The sequence below is a fragment of the Corvus cornix genome, chromosome 3 (assembly GCF_000738735.6).
Source record: "Corvus cornix cornix isolate S_Up_H32 chromosome 3, ASM73873v5, whole genome shotgun sequence".
In the NCBI taxonomy this organism is placed as follows: domain Eukaryota; kingdom Metazoa; phylum Chordata; class Aves; order Passeriformes; family Corvidae; genus Corvus; species Corvus cornix.
Genome location: NC_047056.1, coordinates 70,070,016 through 70,086,983, shown reverse-complemented (window position 1 = coordinate 70,086,983; position 16,968 = coordinate 70,070,016). Strand labels below are relative to the sequence as shown.

At 44.7% G+C, this 16,968-nt stretch overlaps 1 protein-coding gene across 2 annotated transcripts in view; it reads left to right on the top strand.

Moving 5' to 3' along the window:
• Positions 1-16,968, top strand: part of LOC104691671 (sine oculis binding protein homolog) — a 113,220-nt gene that overhangs the window by 89,985 nt on the left and 6,267 nt on the right. For both annotated transcript variants that reach the window (XM_010403294.4, XM_010403283.4), the window contains one exon: positions 7,431-9,385. In XM_010403294.4, coding sequence (XP_010401596.1) covers positions 7,431-9,383 — 1,953 coding nt within the window. In that variant the 3' untranslated portion in view covers positions 9,384-9,385. The remainder of the gene's footprint in view (positions 1-7,430; positions 9,386-16,968) is intronic.

The window sequence follows — 16,968 nt, the reverse complement described above, 5'->3', positions numbered from 1 at the left end:
CATAGTTGTCTTCAAAGAAGATGCTGTGAACTGCCCTCCCCCTTCAGGGACAGTCTGCTTGCCTGCCGGGGACCCCCAGACAAAGCCCCCAGCCCCATGGGCCAGCACACAGCGGCTGCAGTGCTGGACATGCAGACCCCTGCACACCCTGCTCAGGCAGTGGCTGTGCCCCAGGCTACCCAGTCAGTCTCAGGAGGAAGCCTGAGCATGGGCATTTTGGAGGAGGATCAAGTAGGGAAATGTGGGACACATTGGTGAGCGGCAGCGACTTGTGCGGCTTCTGGCAAGGCTGCACCCACTCTATCTCTTGGCGCTGGGTGCTGGCAGCTGGATACCTTTTGTGATAACTCAATTAGCTGTGAAAAAAGCACAAGAGCATTTGGATATTATGCTGATTATTGCTTACCTCTCAAATGAGTTTGTCATTTTCCATCATCTCTGGGTGGAAAATATTCCCCCCCTGTTCCTCACTCTGACCCCATTGTTCTGAGAATGGCCGTGTCCTTCTGCAGATCTTCACCTGCCCACCTTCCCAATTGGCATGGCAGTGTGTCTACCTTGCTCTTCTTCATATTTGTCTTTTTCTGAGTCAGGAAATGCTAAAAGGGAACTTTAATGCCTTGGAACAATCTTAATGTCAAACAAATCAGTGTGTGTGCTAAGAACTGTGCCCCGTGGGGGCTTTGATTCCTGAGGCGCTGTTCTGCAGGGGGGGTTACCCTCAGAAGGTGAGCAGAAGAAGAGGTGAAAAGTGGTACAGACCCAAATTGATGTTTGCAGGAGGTCTCAGTCTGACCCAGAGCCTTACTGGCGCCACAGCTTCTCTGTGCTTGCAAGTGTTGGATACATTAACACTTGAGGTACAGCTCTTGCCCCAAAGTTTCTCTCTTCTTGATCAGGCAACAGACTGCAGAAGCAGGGCCATTTGTGGGATTAGCATTGCAGTTGGGATCTATGAGGGGATTACCTTGTAGGTGACCTGCTCTGAAGAGAAGCCTTGTCGATGGATAAATGGAGAAAAGAAGGGAGGGTGCAGACAGCCACATTGCCCAATAATCTTGGAGAGCTGTCAAGGACAGTGGAGAGAGGTTTCACACTCCTTTAGAGATAGTTAGGCACACAGTCCTGCAGGACACACAGATCTAGGTTTCTTTCCTTCTGATAGACTGAATTTTCCCCTAGTGTCCTGCCAGGAGTGCTCACAGCCTTGTGAGGTGGCCTGGGTGTCAAGGTGCCTTGGTGTCCGTGCTGCAGTCAGTGGCTGCTGTGTGTTCTGCAAAGGGTCTGACTGAGCTGTGTGTTACAACGCTAGTTGTGACTCATTTGGCTCTATACTAGAAACCTCTGTATGTGTGTTTCAAGCCACTTCCTAATTTCTAGATTTTTGCTGTGTCCAATGTTTGGCAGACTTCAAAAAACTTGAGCCCTTGCTGTAAAACATGTGGCTGGTGTGTTGGGTTCTCACTTGGCTGCAGGGCAGGAGGGTGAGCAGGGGAGAGGCGTTGTTCCTCACCTTGTGGCTTTTGGGGTGGCAGCCTCTGCCCCCATGGCTCGCACATTCTGGCTGGGTGGCAGTACTGGAAACTTCAGGGAACTTCCCAGACCTTTCCAGGACCAGTCTGGGCTAAAAGGAAAGGCAACCAGAGCCAGAAAAGGATATAGGAAATGTGCAGTGGTGTTCGTGAAGCCAGAACATATGCCTGAATGTATATAAAGAGACAGCAGTTGGATACCACAGTGAGAAAAGGAAGTAGGAACCACTCAGCAAAGTCGAATACATGGATTTTATGCCAAGAAGCGAGGCTTTTATAATCTTCAGCATCTGTTCAACATCTTTGATAAAAGCCTGGTCCTCAGATGTGATTCAGCCCTCCCTCGTGCAAGGTGTCCCCCAGTGGTGCTCTCCTGAGCAAGGAGAGGGGCTTTGTCAGCCACCCTCTGGTTCTGGAGAAGCTGAAAATGGCACATTTTTGCCCTAGTGACCACCTTCTGTCCTCTTGCTAAGCTTTACCATGGAGCTGATACTAGTCCAAAGTACTGTGTAAGAGGCACAGGCTCTCTTTCATCGCAGCAGGGCTTTTTCCATTGCTCCTTGTTCCTGGTTTCTCTCAGGCTGATGTAAATACCTCTGCAAACAGGTTTTGCCAAGTGTATTTCTTAATGAAGTAGTGTCTGATACTAGATTATTCTTCAAAGGTTAGTGGTGGACTGCACCAATGTGTGAACTTTGTGCCTGCATTTGACAGCAAATTGATTTAAGTATTAATTACCTGGTGCCCAAAGCCCGAGTGCAGCCCTTTTAGGCACAGCAGGATCCTGTGTTGTGCCTGCAAGGCAGCCTCGTAGCCATGTCTGGATTCCACTTTGGATGATTCTATCAAAATAAAGATATGGATGCCAACAGGAATGGCTTTATTTCCCCTCTTTGTATTAGAGGCATCTGAGTGTTACAGGATCCCTCAGTCCCAGCTTCCTTGGTGTTCCCGTATCGGGCATGAGCTGTGTTTCTGCTGATGCAGTGTCTTCTGAGTTGTCTCCTGGTGTAGATTGCTGTGTGTTTCACAGGAAAGCAGATAAATGATACCAAGTCACTGAGCTTATAAGTAGCACACTGGCAACCCGCCACTAAAATATAAATACATTAAATGTACTGAAGGAATGTTCATTCTGTTGTTTAGCCTTGGCTATGCCCCAGTTAGGTAAATTTAATCTTCTTGAGGGTTGTTGCGTTACAGCTGAATGAGATAGGCCATTATCTTATTACTGATCTTTATGTCATTCAGGATTCATGTTCTGGCATTCATGGTGTGAAGTGTGCTTGCCCCAGAGCAGTCCCTGGAAGTGTTTTCCAAGGTAGATGAAGGTGCATAGGGGATCAGTTAGCATCTTGCAAGTTTTGACCCTCTATCTCAGAAATGTTCACGCTTATTGTCAGTGATACCACTGCTGGTCCAACGTCCTGTTGGAAGAAATGTACAAAATGGTGGCTTTGCCTGTGTTTGTTGGGAATGTCTGTAACTCAGACTCACAGCATTTATTTTCTTCCCGGGTATTTTTTCCGCAGTTCCTTCCAAAATCCCTGTCCATGCCTCTGCTGCTGTTGAGGTTGGGAACAAAGCTCTTGATGACTCCAGGGTGAGCAGGGGCCAGTGTTAAGCAACAGACCCAAAGCTGATGGATTGCATTAAAGAGGAGTCTCTTCATTGTTTTCCACTGGTGCCGGGTCAGGCCCTCCAAATGTGATCCTACAACATTAATGCTTGTGACTAATCCCACTGAAACCCAGGGAGCAGCTCCCATGTGTAAGCACTGCAAAATCCAATGTGCAGCATTAACAAGCACTGTGCAACAGTTTAGCTCTTCTCTCGGTTGTACAATGAAGGGAAGGGATGAGGCAGGAAAAGGGAATGACAAGGAACACATGAGCAGAGAATCCTGAGCTGGTTGTGAAGAACAGTCATGTTCTGTACAGAATGCAAGTACTTAAAAAAATAAGACATCAGCTGTGTGTTTTACAGAGAAGAAAATGTTATTTTATTGAATGGAAAGATAGATATGTTTCACCTATCACATCTGAACTAATCAGTGTAGGCTTTTAGAAGAAATCTGTAATTACTCCGAGCATGTCATTAGTTAGATATAAAATGAATGATATTGCTCCATTTTATTACCTCTAGTGATATAGCCATTTGTATCAGAAATTCATTGACCTCATCTTAAATGATCAATTCTGTAAGACAGACTTGATTCATTAATTCTTAAGTGACATTTTTTTTCTCCTCCAGTAATTTCCTTGTTGTTGTAGAGACCGTTTTTCTGCCTTTTAGTATGGTATTGTGAGGCATCACATTACCTGCATATGAGTCCCACATTTTTATTCATTTTATCTTAACTAAGCAGCACAGACAGATTGCTTATGTAAAAAAAGAAAGGAAGGAAGAAAAAAACAGAAGAAAATTATGAAATACATGATTGTGGAAGATGGACATTTTTCATTTTTGATGTCGTATCTTCAACACTTTGAGATATTGTATGAAATCAATGAGATAATTATTGAATATTTGGTCTATGCAATATATTCAGAGGAACAGATTTGCTGCCTTTAATTTCTGTGGTTTTAATTAATTTCGTCCAGTGATAAAATATACAGAAGGGTCTGTGATCAATATGTGAGTGAGGCAGGCGTACTTCAGAGTTTCTCGTTCCTCAGTGAATTATTGAAAACAGGAGAAATCAGTAGAGAATTTGTAAGCAGGATTTCTAAATATTTTACCAAGGAAGAGAAAATATTTGTTTAGCCAGGAGAGACATAGGGGCCCACTGGAGATAAACAAATCAATACAGCAATGATACAGTGAAGTGCTTCACTGAATTTTTCAAATGCTAACTAATAAAATTAAATTATTAGAAAAGATGCCACAATTTTTTGTGGGGCTGTATTTCTCTTTCAGTCCCTTTAATTAAGGTCATGGATGGGGCTCTTCCTAGAAACATAAGGGGACTGCGTTTAGTCTCTCATATTTCTCAGGCACTTTGGCAGCAGGCTTACAAGGTGGTTTACTTCCTTGTCCCAAAGGAAAAGCAAGTCTTCACTGCAGCTGCATCTGAAGTCCTGCTCCATCCTTTACTGCAGGCGCCTCTGAGGCCAGTCTCCTCCTTGTCTTTCCACTGCAAATAGATGGTGATGGGCCAGGGTGGGCTTCATCCTGCCCCAGCCTGCCTCAGGAGCTGTCTGGGAGCTCCTAGTACCTCTTTGTGCAGCTCCTGGGGTACATGTGGAGACCCTCTGCATCTTTGCCAGCCCTTGGGGCAAGAGCATACTCTGCAAGCAGCAGGAGGAGTGTGCTGGCGTACATCCCAATTCCATACATGCAAAATAGATAGCATTTTGTGGCTACAGCAGTGAGCTCTTGCTCAGAAATGACTTAAAGGTAAATTCAGCAGCTCCACTGAGTTAAATAGTATCTCATTACCTCGTGGTGTAGACTCACAAATTTCCCTTTTGTCTGCTTCGGAAACAATGGCAAACCAGAAAATTTCAGGAGGTTGATTATAGGATATTTCCATCATGTGTGCTGACTTGCCAGGTGGGTGGCAAAACCCATACCCATGCCAAATACGCAGGATGGTTCGGTGCCCACTGCTGTGTGTTTGCACTGTTTGCAGCACAAGCTCCAGGGCTGTCTGTGATGGCCACTGAGCCTTCCTGTGGGGAGCAGATGGAGAGCTGATACCTGGTAAAATCCAGGAGCTGTTGGAAGTGGGATTGCCCCCTCTTTGCCCTGCTTTCTGCACTCCCGCTTTCCCCTCTGCCTCACACTTGGGGGGGAAGCGTGCACCATGGCAGTGCAGACATTTATCTCAACAGTTCTGTGCATTTGACAGCCTTTTTGTCCACATCTTTTAGGGTGTGACACTGTCACTGTGTGTTCAATGCAGGGCTGGACTTGTTTGCACTGGGAAATTTCCTTTCTTGCAATGGGGCATCATGCTGGAATTACACCCGTGCCGATGCCACATGCACCAAGCAGCACCAGCGCCCCCTCTGCTTTATCTCACGGGGCACATTGTCTGTATGGCCAAGCTAAAAATCTGGGTCCTGCATTCCCAAACTTCAGGGGTGACCTAGTAGTTGCTACTTCTCAGTTGGTTATTTAGCTTGATTTAAATGTTGGGATAAAAGAGAGGGAGTGTGTGCATGTGTGAGTGTGTGAATAGGGAGGGGAGCAGGAGGGAAGTAAACAGCAACCTGACGGGATAGCCAAAAGCTTGAGGAGTTAAATGGGCTAATAGCCATAGCATATAGTGTGTGTATGTGTATATATACATTAAAGATATATTACTGAAAAATCAAGAATGGCACCACTGTTTATATTAAAGGAAAGCTGAGAGTTAAATGAGATGGGTAATCAGATGCCCAGCATATGTTGTTTTGAATTGTTTATATGGCCAATAGTTATTAAAATTAATTATCCTTTTAATGCAGTCTTTTCACAATCATAGTCTTCTTTGGGGTTTTTAGTGTATTTTTTTCCTTTGTACAAAAGATATAGTCATTTCAAAACAAGCTAATATGGGCTATTTGGAAAAGGCAGAACAAACAATACCAGGATATATTCTGACATGGTCATAGGCTCAACATGCTGATAGAAAGCACCGAAAATCTCTGTCAGTGAAGTATTTTGAGAACTAATGTAAATGACAAAAATGGGGGGGGGGGGGGGGGGGTTTGTGTGTGTAAAATTCTGTCAAAAAAGTGAGGCACTGAAAAATCTGACATCTGTTTATCTGTTTATAGCTATGGCAAGATTACTCATATTAATTCTTGTTTAAAATGCCATATGAAGGAAAGGCATTTGTGCAAACAAGAGTCATATTTGAATTGTAGATCATGTCTTCACCATCTGTGAGAGCTGTTGGTGTTGCAAAATTAATGTGTTAATGAAATCACAATAATTTCTCTGAAGTAATGGATTCTGAAGCCTAGAATGACTATTTTTTGAACTTTGGTGTCTAGTGGTTTACAACTGGGAAAACCTTTCACAGCTTAATTAGTTCTGCAGCCTTATTTTAAAAAAAAATTGGCTATGCCTTCACCACACCAATAGCAACACAGAAAAGGATTAAATGGAAAGCAGAGAAACAAAACAAAATTGAGCCTGTGATGCAAACTTTTTGCTGTAGTATTTGAAACTTGTTAAACAGGTTCTTGCTTGCCAAGAAGTTTTACTCAAAGTGACTTGTACACAAGAGTGGGCAAACAGCTCAGAAAATAATTCCAGCTTGCTGAAACATCACAAATTGGGACTATTCGAACCTTACACAAATATCCTAACTTTTTCCAAGTTTCTCCTTGGAACGAAGGGCAAAGAATCAATGATGCTTTTTGCTTTGTGATGCCATTTTGAAATACCACACTCTTTCCAACTTATTATTTGATACCCTTAGTAGAATACTAAATGTTACTGTGCGCTGCAGTGTAGCAGAAATGGTTTGCATTCATTTCCAGCAAGTTTCTGAGTCCTTTTCCAGTTCTCACACTCCTTGTGTAGCATGGCATCTCAGATGGCACAGGCGTGCTTAGATTACCGCCGAGGAGTCATCACAGCCATACTCATATGGACTTTGCACACTTACATATGCGTGTTGTAGCAGTTTATGCTGACTGAGGATTCTTCTCTGTGCTATGGGTTCAAGATATATAATGCATTATATAAGGCAGAGCTGAGATCATGGGAGCCAGAAAAGGGAGTGGCATTCAATTCATTAATATGTTGGAGAAGAAAAAAGGTGCAGTTTTCACAAATGTAACTTCTTTTTTTCCTGTTAGAAAAATAATGTATTTAGCAACTGAAAAAATACTTTTAAAATAACGCTGTGAAGAGAAGATTGCTTTTCTTACCTGATTTGATTTTATTACTGTGTTGTAGGTATGTGACTGGTGTAAGCACATAAGACACACAAAAGAGTATCTGGATTTTGGGGACGGGGAAAGAAGGCTTCAGTTCTGCAGTGCAAAATGTCTCAATCAGTACAAAATGGACATTTTCTACAAAGAGACACAGGCCAATCTTCCAGCTGGACTGTGCAGTACATTACATCCTCCAGTCGAAAATAAAGCAGAAGGCACTGGGGTGCAGCTGCTGACTCCAGATTCTTGGAATATACCGCTAGCAGATGCTCGGAGAAAAGCCCCATCCCCAGCGTCTGCAGCTGGCCAAATTCAAGGCCCTGGACCATCAGCGTCTACCACTGCCTCTCCGTCTGACACTGCCAACTGCTCTGTCAGTAAAATCCCCACGCCAGTTCCCAAACCTATTCCCATCAGTGAGAATCCAAATATTCCACCAGTTTCTGTCCAGCCACCTGCTAGCATTGTGCCTCCAATTGGTGTCCCACCTCGCAGTCCTCCCATGGTGATGACAAACCGTGGGCCAGTTCCTCTGCCCATATTCATGGAACAGCAAATTATGCAGCAAATCCGTCCACCATTTATTCGTGGGCCACCTCACCATGCCTCAAATCCTAACAGCCCTCTGTCAAATCCAATGATTCCTGGAATTGGTCCCCCACCAGGTGGTCCCAGAAATATGGGTCCCACTTCTAGCCCCATGCACAGGCCAATGCTTTCCCCCCATATCCATCCCCCCACAACACCTACCATGCCTGGGAATCCTCCTGGCTTGTTGCCGCCTCCCCCTCCCGGAGCTCCTTTGCCCAGTCTTCCCTTCCCCCCTGTCAGCATGATGCCAAATGGTCCTATGCCTATGCCACAGATGATGAACTTTGGATTGCCATCCCTCGCCCCACTGGTGCCACCCCCAACTCTACTAGTGCCATATCCTGTCATTGTCCCTTTGCCTGTTCCCATCCCCATCCCCATTCCCATCCCTCACATCAACGACTCCAAACCCCCCAATGGCTTCTCCAGCAATGGCGAAAGCTTCATTCCGAGTACCTCCAGCGAGACGCCTGGGGCAAAGCCAACCAATAGCTCTTCATCCCCTCGAGAGTCAAAGCAAGGATCATCCAAATCCTCTGACTCATCACCGAGCTGCTCAGGCCAGTCCCTTAATCAAGCTCAAGTGCTTCAGGAGCACAGTAAAAATGAAGTTGTTGATTTGACTGTCAGACCTAGTAGTCCAGTGAACAGTAAATTTGGTTTCCCCAGTGTGCTACAGGGTCCGCAGGATGGTGTGATAGACCTAACAGTAGGCCACCGGTCTAGGCTGCACAATGTCATCCACAGGGCTCTACACGCCCAAGTGAAAGTTGAACGTGAACCTAACAGTGTTGTAAATTTGGCTTTTGGTAGCTCAGACAAAAGGAACTGCAGTGACTGCAGGGACAACTGCAGCCCAGTTGACTCAAAAACACTACCGTGCAGTGATGGAGCTCACTGCTGTCCCGTCTCCTTGCCCTCTGGCACGCCAGGACTGGAAGCTGGCGCAGCGGTGTGCAACGTCATTGTGAATGGCACAAAGAGCACAGAGGGTTCCAAGAACCCGGAGCTGCCCCAGGAGCCGAAAAAGCCCCAGCCCCCGGAGGAGCTGGCGGTGAGCGAGCTGGAGTCCGTTAAGGAGAACAACTGTGCGTCAAACTGCCACCTCGAGGGAGATGCCTGCAAGAAGACTGGGGAAGAGCCCCTGGCCGGGGGAGACAAACAGGACCCGAACCTTAATAATCCAGCAGACGAGGACCATGCATATGCTTTGCGGATGCTGCCCAAGACAGGTTGCGTGATCCAGCCTGTGCCAAAACCAGCAGAAAAGACTGCTATTGCGCCGTGCATTATCTCAACGCCAATACTCAGCACAGGGCCAGAGGATCTGGAGCCACCATTGAAAAGGAGGTGTCTCCGAATTCGAAATCAGAATAAGTAAAGGTTTGTGTAATCACTACTGCCTTCTGTGTGAGTAGAATTGAGTATTTCCAGGTATGAGGTCAAACTCATGTGGATGTGGCCTTTATGAAACAAAAAGATACAAATTCCAATTTATGAGCGCTTTCAGGAAACTATTGGTATTTGTGTTTTAGTATTGTTTTTTGTGTTGTATTGCATCTGTACTTGTCAGTACTCCATTCATCAGCAGCCTCATTACACTTTTGCTCACAGAACATTTCGTGATGGTTCTGGCTGTGAAGTTATTGTGCTGTGTATGTCAAAGTCAGTGATTTTCTGCCTAGAATATGGTTTAGGTCTGGGCCATTAATCTGTTTACTTATTCCAGCTGAGTTACACAGCAACTCAAGCCTTCACAATGACTGAAATTGCCCTGCAGCATAGCATAGAGCCAGATGACCCAGCAGCTTCCTGCTAGCTCAAATCCAATGGACGTAGCAAATGGTCACCTCCAACCATCTTACTTTGCTCTGCCTCCAGACTTCACCCTGGCTTTCCACTGAGCTGTTCTCCAGAGGCTGAACTCCCTCACCATGAGCTTTCTCATCTCATGTATTGGTGCTTAGGGACTGCCTGCTGTTTGGGACCGGCCCACTATAGCTTATTGCAGCAAAACCTCTGCCATGGGCTTTACTGCCTTGCCTGAGGTATCTGCCTTTGGTGCAAGTCTCCCACCTTAGAAAAGCAGCTGAGATTTCCCCCAGCCCTGCCTTTGGTGTATGTCTGTGGCTCCTGGTAGGGCTGCAAAGCAAGGCACAGGTATGGGTAACTCCACCAACCCCCATGGCTTGTCCAAGGACAATACTCCAGATGCAGAAATTCTTGTCCTTCATTCCCAGTTTCCAGCCTACTGAATCCCTCTGATAATATAGCATCTTTGTAAAACTCTTAGTTTAATGTATGTCTGATGCTTCAAACCTGTGAGCAAGAAACTGTTAAGGAATCTTCCCTGTCTGACCATCCAGGAGCTGCTCGGGCAGTCACTCTCGTACCACCTGAGCTGGGACAGAAGCCCCTCCACAGCTACACACCCCACACTCAGACAGTCACACCAGGTTTTCTCACCAGCTCAACCCCAGGTTTTCCATAGCAGAGTTCTCAGATATCCCAATCCTTAAAATAATTTCATCATGATGCAATAACTAAATAACAGAACAACAGCTTGAGCTGATGCCTTTGAGTAGAGATCCGGAACAAGGGAACCCCTGGGCTTTTATACGATTTATACCCTCACAGTCTAAGCACAGGAAATTCTGGGGGTTGTTGGTGGTGAGTGTCTGGTCACCTGGCTGGGCCACAGGTCCCTGTGTCATTTGTTATGGAAAGGATCAGCGCCCATTCCCGTCCTCTTGCCTAGTTCTCAGACTTGGGTGCCTGCCCCCCCAGAGCTCAACCTGCAGCTGGCACTGCAGCTGCACACTGAGCTACCTGCACTGAATGTATTCCTTAACAAAACTAACGTAATGGAATTTATTTAGGTTCACAGGCACGGAGAGCTTCTTTCAGGAAAAGGGGAAATGGTGGGTGTTGCAAGAAATCTGTTCAGCAGTAAAATACTGATGGTTCGCCGGATGTGGCTTGGTGACATGCCAGATTTCATTACAATCCGTGGAATATTCTGCAGCCTCCAGTAAATCCCTGTCCCTGGTAGCACAAATAGTGACTGCAGTGGTGTTTGGCACCTACAGCCACAGAGAGCAGCAGCAGGGTGTGTAATCTGGGCCATTGCAGTGTCTCCCTGCTCCATCAGTGAGGGCTAATTGCACCAGCAAAGATATATAGTACAGTCAGGACTCCCTTCTCATTTGTTAACACCACATTCCCTGTGCTGGTTGCAGGGTTGGAAACGTTACTTCCCTTGATCACCAGCAGTATTTATTTACTTTCTTCAGTGGAACACAACCATTATTCTTTGCTCTCAGCATGTGCTGACACATTTAAAAGATACACTAATAAGAATAGAGGACAACTATCACATTCATGGACTAATAACCAGCATATACAATAACTCAGAAGTCAAATGAATATTTAAAATCTTTACATGCTCCTAGGTCCTCCTAGTGGGGATCCCCCTACCCACCCCTGAGGTATGGAATGTATGTCCCTCAGCAGCGATATCTTTATTGCAGACCCCAGTGTTACCTTTGGAGCTTGAAAGATTCCCTTAATAAATGTATGCATGCTTCTACCTAGGGGTAGTGATTTGATCTAGTGAGAAGGGCACTATTTGGCTGTATCCTTTTTATTAAATTTTAGGAGAGCTGTGGTTAACCCTTCATTTCCTACCTCTCTGAAGCTCCTCGTAGCTGCTTATTTCAACACAGTGCTGGAAGACTTGCACATTTATGTGCTTACTCTGTAGTCAAAGAAAGGCTGGTTCTTAGCATCTACTTCTGCTTGCCTGGACCATCCAGGCTGCAGCAATGCTGCCTCTTCAAGGTCCCAACCCCAAGAGGAGATTAGTATCATTCAAAGCCAGAGCTTAAACCTGAGGGAGTTCTGGCTTCACCAAGTTGGGTATTTTTGCCTGTTGACGTGATTATTCATGACATCACTTCACCCATAGTATTTGAGAGAGAAAGTGGGCAAACTGAACAAGCTGCATTGGAAAGACAAGGACTCTTTATCATTCGGTTACTGTCCTCAGCCCTTTGTATTCTCTAAATGTCAATAACTGCCACTGTGATTATCCTCAGGAATAACCACTTTCCCTTTCATCCTGAGTTTTACATATTTCTCTGCCTCAATGTAAGGGTTGTCTTACAGGAAAGTTTTCAGGTTGCCAGGCAAGATTAATCTGACCCAATACAGACATTTGGAACAAAGATGCAGCTGAGCTAATTGTCTAAACTCTCTTTAAAATCAACCTAGAGAAGCAGGCACTTCAAAGAGACAGCTGAGCTCATCCCAGAGTCAACAACTAAGACAGCTCAGATGAATTGTGCCCTAGGAGTGCCTATTTCTGCCTGCAATGAGGGAAACCTAGGGTGACCAGCACAGACATAGATGTCCACACAGATGCTGGAAGTTAAGAAGCCCAGCCTAGGTGTCTGCCGTACCTCTGGGGCTTGTGCAGTAGCATAGCACATCATGGTGATGGTTATTAGTCTGTGCTCGTCCCCTCGTTCCTCCAGAAAAAGAAAAGAAGTAGCCTCTGTGCAGAAGAGATGGGAGACCAGGGTCCTTACGTGCTCCAAGGGAAAGAGGATATTCCGAATACTCTGCAGAAATAAACAGCGTGGTAACCATCTCGTTCCAGTGGGTACCTCAGTGAAATGCGGGTGGGTTTTGAGCGTCTCAAGACACGCACAAGTGATTTGCACAACTCTGATGACTGATTTGAGGTGAGGACTCTGTGGTTTCATGCAGAGCCCTTTTGCTATTTCGCTATTGCTGGTCATAGCCAGTCCGGGGGAGAAAAAGGGCTCTGCCTTAGATTTCTGCCCTCCCTGCCTGTGACGACTGAGCAGGGCTCAGAGACTGTCTGTGTCTGTGCAGAGAGGGCAACAGGGGGAGGAAACATCCGTGCAGCCTCTTGCACTGCAGCCCTGACCTCTGCCGTGCCCATGGGTTAGTTCCTCCTGCCTGGGCCTGGGGAAACAGGGGGATAAAACCCTACTCCTTTGGCAATCCAGTTGTGGGGAGGACCCCTTGAGAGAGACTCCTAACCTCATAGAAATTCTAATAAAGTGCAAAGAGGGTAGAAGCTTCACTAACAAATGTGTTGATTTGGGCCCTTGAAGGCTTGTATTGATTGCGCTGGTCACACTAACCTGGGAGAAAAAAAGTCCAACCAATTGTCTTTTTCTCTCTTGCTTCTCATCTACCCTAATTGGAAAATCTGAGCATATTGCCCTAATGTGCAACTTTTCCTGGATTTTATTTCCCATCAAATTGTGTGACAAGAAGGAAATTAGCCAAATATTTTTACACTAGAGTTCTGGACAGACAGATTGAATTCATGTAATAGCAACATGGACTCTCTAAAAAGGAATCAATGCAAGCGTGACCTTTTTGGGCAAGTTGCCAATCTCTGGATTATTTAATGTACCAATTACTTGATTATTGAAAGTGCTAATCAGCAACATAATCCTTGATGTTAAAGTTTAGTTTCTCCATCAGGACATGGACTGTCAAGCTGTTCTAGCTTGATGCAATTTGAAGAACTATCAAAAGATGTCTCGGTGCCAAAGTCCTGCTATGATAAAGGAATGAAGCTAGGAAGAATATTCTGTTGAGTGTTACATTTTCAAGTTTGAGCAATGTGCCTTTCTAAAATTAGCAGTGTTAGTGTTGCCTGCCTACATGCTTTATGCCCTGGCGGGATCAGTTTTAACCCGCCGGCTTTGATGTCAAGGTTTCCTAAAGCAAAGAAATGAAAACCCTGAGGTCTGCTTGGATTTAACATGATGGTTATGTTAAACTGAATGAGAAAATGAAGTGGCACATGCTAAACTCACAACTAGCTTCTGTATGTGTGTATGTGTGTGTGTTGAGTAATCCTGTGTTGGGGACAGAGGGGTAAGGAAAGGAAGGAGTTTTTTTGCTTGTGTCAGCAGAATTTCTTCCAGAAGTAAAGGAAATAGTAGGTGTATGGCCACCTACAGAGCCAACGTGTATGTCCTGGGGTCAGCATCTGCTGAGTGAAAGGCCCAAACCTTCAGCTGTCTAGTTCATGCATTCTACTCGTAAAAATATACAGCATGCAGAACACTCAGTTCAGAGCAGAAGTAATATATATCCCACTTCGAGCTCCTCTGCCCATAATGGTCCAACACAAGATTTCCTGCTCTTGTCTGAATTCCTGAGGCAAGGGACATAGCTATTAACCTCCTTTTTCTTGCCTAAGAAATTTTATTTCTCCTCTGTCTCTGTGGTGTCTATCTATCAACATCTTACCTCTGCCCAGCTTGCTATGATCAGGACAAAATTTGACCTTAAAGATATACTTGAAAACAGATTTTCTATATTTGAACACATTTCTATGCTAGTCATCTTTGTTGACACGGTATTACGGGCCAGAGCCTTAGCTAATTTTAACTGGATATAGTTCCACTGATGCCAAACTAATTTAAATCTGCAGAGTAATTGGACTCATACACTTAACACCTACTCTTCTGCTTCAGAAGTTTTCCTTCACCTGGCTTCTTATGAGCCTACAGAAATTTTCCATTTATCCAAAGGGGGAGAGGAGAGACTTTTACCACCACAAAGCCTTAAACACATTTGCTTGGAACTGAAGCTTTGCCCTTGAGAGCTGTCTGACTCTAGCAGTGTGATCTTATGTTTCAAAATTGCCTGTATACCTTCTCAGGTATATCAAATCAGAAAAAGGATTTCCCAGAGAAAAAAAAAAAAAAAGGAAAGAAAAAAAGGGTTCTCAAAATAGTGAAGTATAAAATGACATACTTCCAGGGTAGCTTTCAGCTCCCACATCTTGCTGCCGGGGTGTGGGAGTGCTAACTTCCGTCTCAGTAGCAGTAAATAGCAGGCTCGTGGTACGCTGTCATAGATCACTGCACACTCTGAATCAAAGGAGCAAGTGCTGATTTCTGATGGGCTCCTCCTGCTTTTCTATAAAACCTTCTAGGGCATATGTTTCAAATATGAAATCTGATTCTTGAACTCAGTTTAGAAAATAACTACACCTCGTCTGATTTGTAAAGGTAGTAAGCATCTAGGGCTGTTGGCAAACAAAACACACAGCCAGAACTTCAGACAGCAAAAAAAGGCATAGCTCAACTGACAGACCCACAGAAATATGCAGAACCTGTGACACCTACATACTGTAGTCTACCTGACAGCTCCCAGAACCTCAGACCACTGATTTCAGAGATCGTTTTGGTGCTTATTTTCCATTATTAGTTTCAATTGTCTTATGAAATTAAAATTATTTGAACGGAAATATGCATCCAATCCATGCCGTTCCCTAAGTTGGTACAACCCACATTCATATTGAAACAATGAGTTACTCATAATTCTTTGCCAGGCTTTAAAGACTGATCAGGTGCTTTCATACATACAAGGTCTAATGTTCCTCATATTTAAGTTGGTTCAAAGCAGGTTTGGCTGCACTCAAAAGTGTTAAGTGTGAAACAGCCGTATGTGGAGACTTGAGCTCTTCATCAGACTGTACTTGTGCTGTCGAGCTACCGAAGTCAGTGGTGCAGGGAGATTTTATGGGGGCAGGGAGGAAAGCGCAACTCATAATTAAATACAGAGTCCCTAACAACAAAGACCACAGTAAAACAGACTCTTGTAAAAACACTTGTATAAACATCATCTAGACAACGACTGCCTTGACATGCAGGGGCCAAGATGCTGGATGGTATGTGTCTGATTGCCACTGAAACCTGATGAGGAGCTAAGCACCTCACAGCCTTTGTGAAGCTTGACCCTGAAACACTGTGCCCAACTTCAGTGCAGAGCAGTGAGCTCTGAACAACCGTGAGGAGCTTATAAACTACCTTTCGATATTACGAGCAATACCTGAAAGTGGGAGAGAAAGGTGCAAAACAATTTGAGGACTGTGGTTGTGAAAAAGTTGGACATACTCAAGCAGCGAGCCATAGATTTTAAGATAAAATTAAATTCTTGTTAAAAAAGCACAGTGGAAGATTGAAACAAAGTAGAAACAAAGCTCTTTGAGCAAGAAGTCAGGAGGAAATCAGACAGTGGCAAGCAAGACTTTCTGAAGCAATTTTTGTTTCCAGATTACCTGTGTATTTTTAGGTCCTATAAAGGTAAGCATGTTTCTGGGTGCCTCTGCCAGTCAAGGCCTCACAGCTGAGACCTACTAATCATGACCTTATTTACATTATTTTGATAACGAGCTGCACTGCACTCGCAGGACTGAAAGTTGTGTTTGGAAACGTGTGTGATCATCTCGTGAGAGCCATGAATCGAAGTAACCTCTAACATTCTGCAGAACCCTCAACTATTTAATGTTTGCTTCTACCATGAAAATTACAGCTGATTAAATATCTGGGCTTGATCCTGCTCAGTACTGCGTGCACTCAGCGTTCGGTGCCTCTAATGCAAGTTGAAGGCCTTCGGCACGTTAGAGATCGAGGTCCTGCCTCTGACTCCTTTGCATGGCTTTACTTCCCCAGACACAGCTTTGGTATTTGAAAAGAATGGTATTCCTGTACAACATGTGTCTCAATTTGTAATGATATCCACCCTGCAGCTGGCTTGCTTTTCCAAGAGTTTCTGAAACATTGCTGCCTCAAATTCGAGCCAACCTTCAATAGCAAATTATCTAAAGGCAAAGAGGCTGAACTGCGTTTGCTGAGAGGACACCCATACTCCCTGCTGTGCTCCATCTTCCAGTCCCAGTTTTGGACTTTCATGCTGTGTAATGTAATCATCTTCTATGAAGGCAGATATTAAAAAAAAAAAAAAAAAAAAAAAAAAAAGGTGGTTTAGGGATTGGGTAGTGTTGAGTGAAATAACTATGGAGTTCTGACCTCTCTGGAAAGATCTGCATCCCATCATCAGGCGATTGATATTGAAACCTATGGTTAGAGCAATTTTCAGCCATTTATTTGGAGCCCACGTGGTTA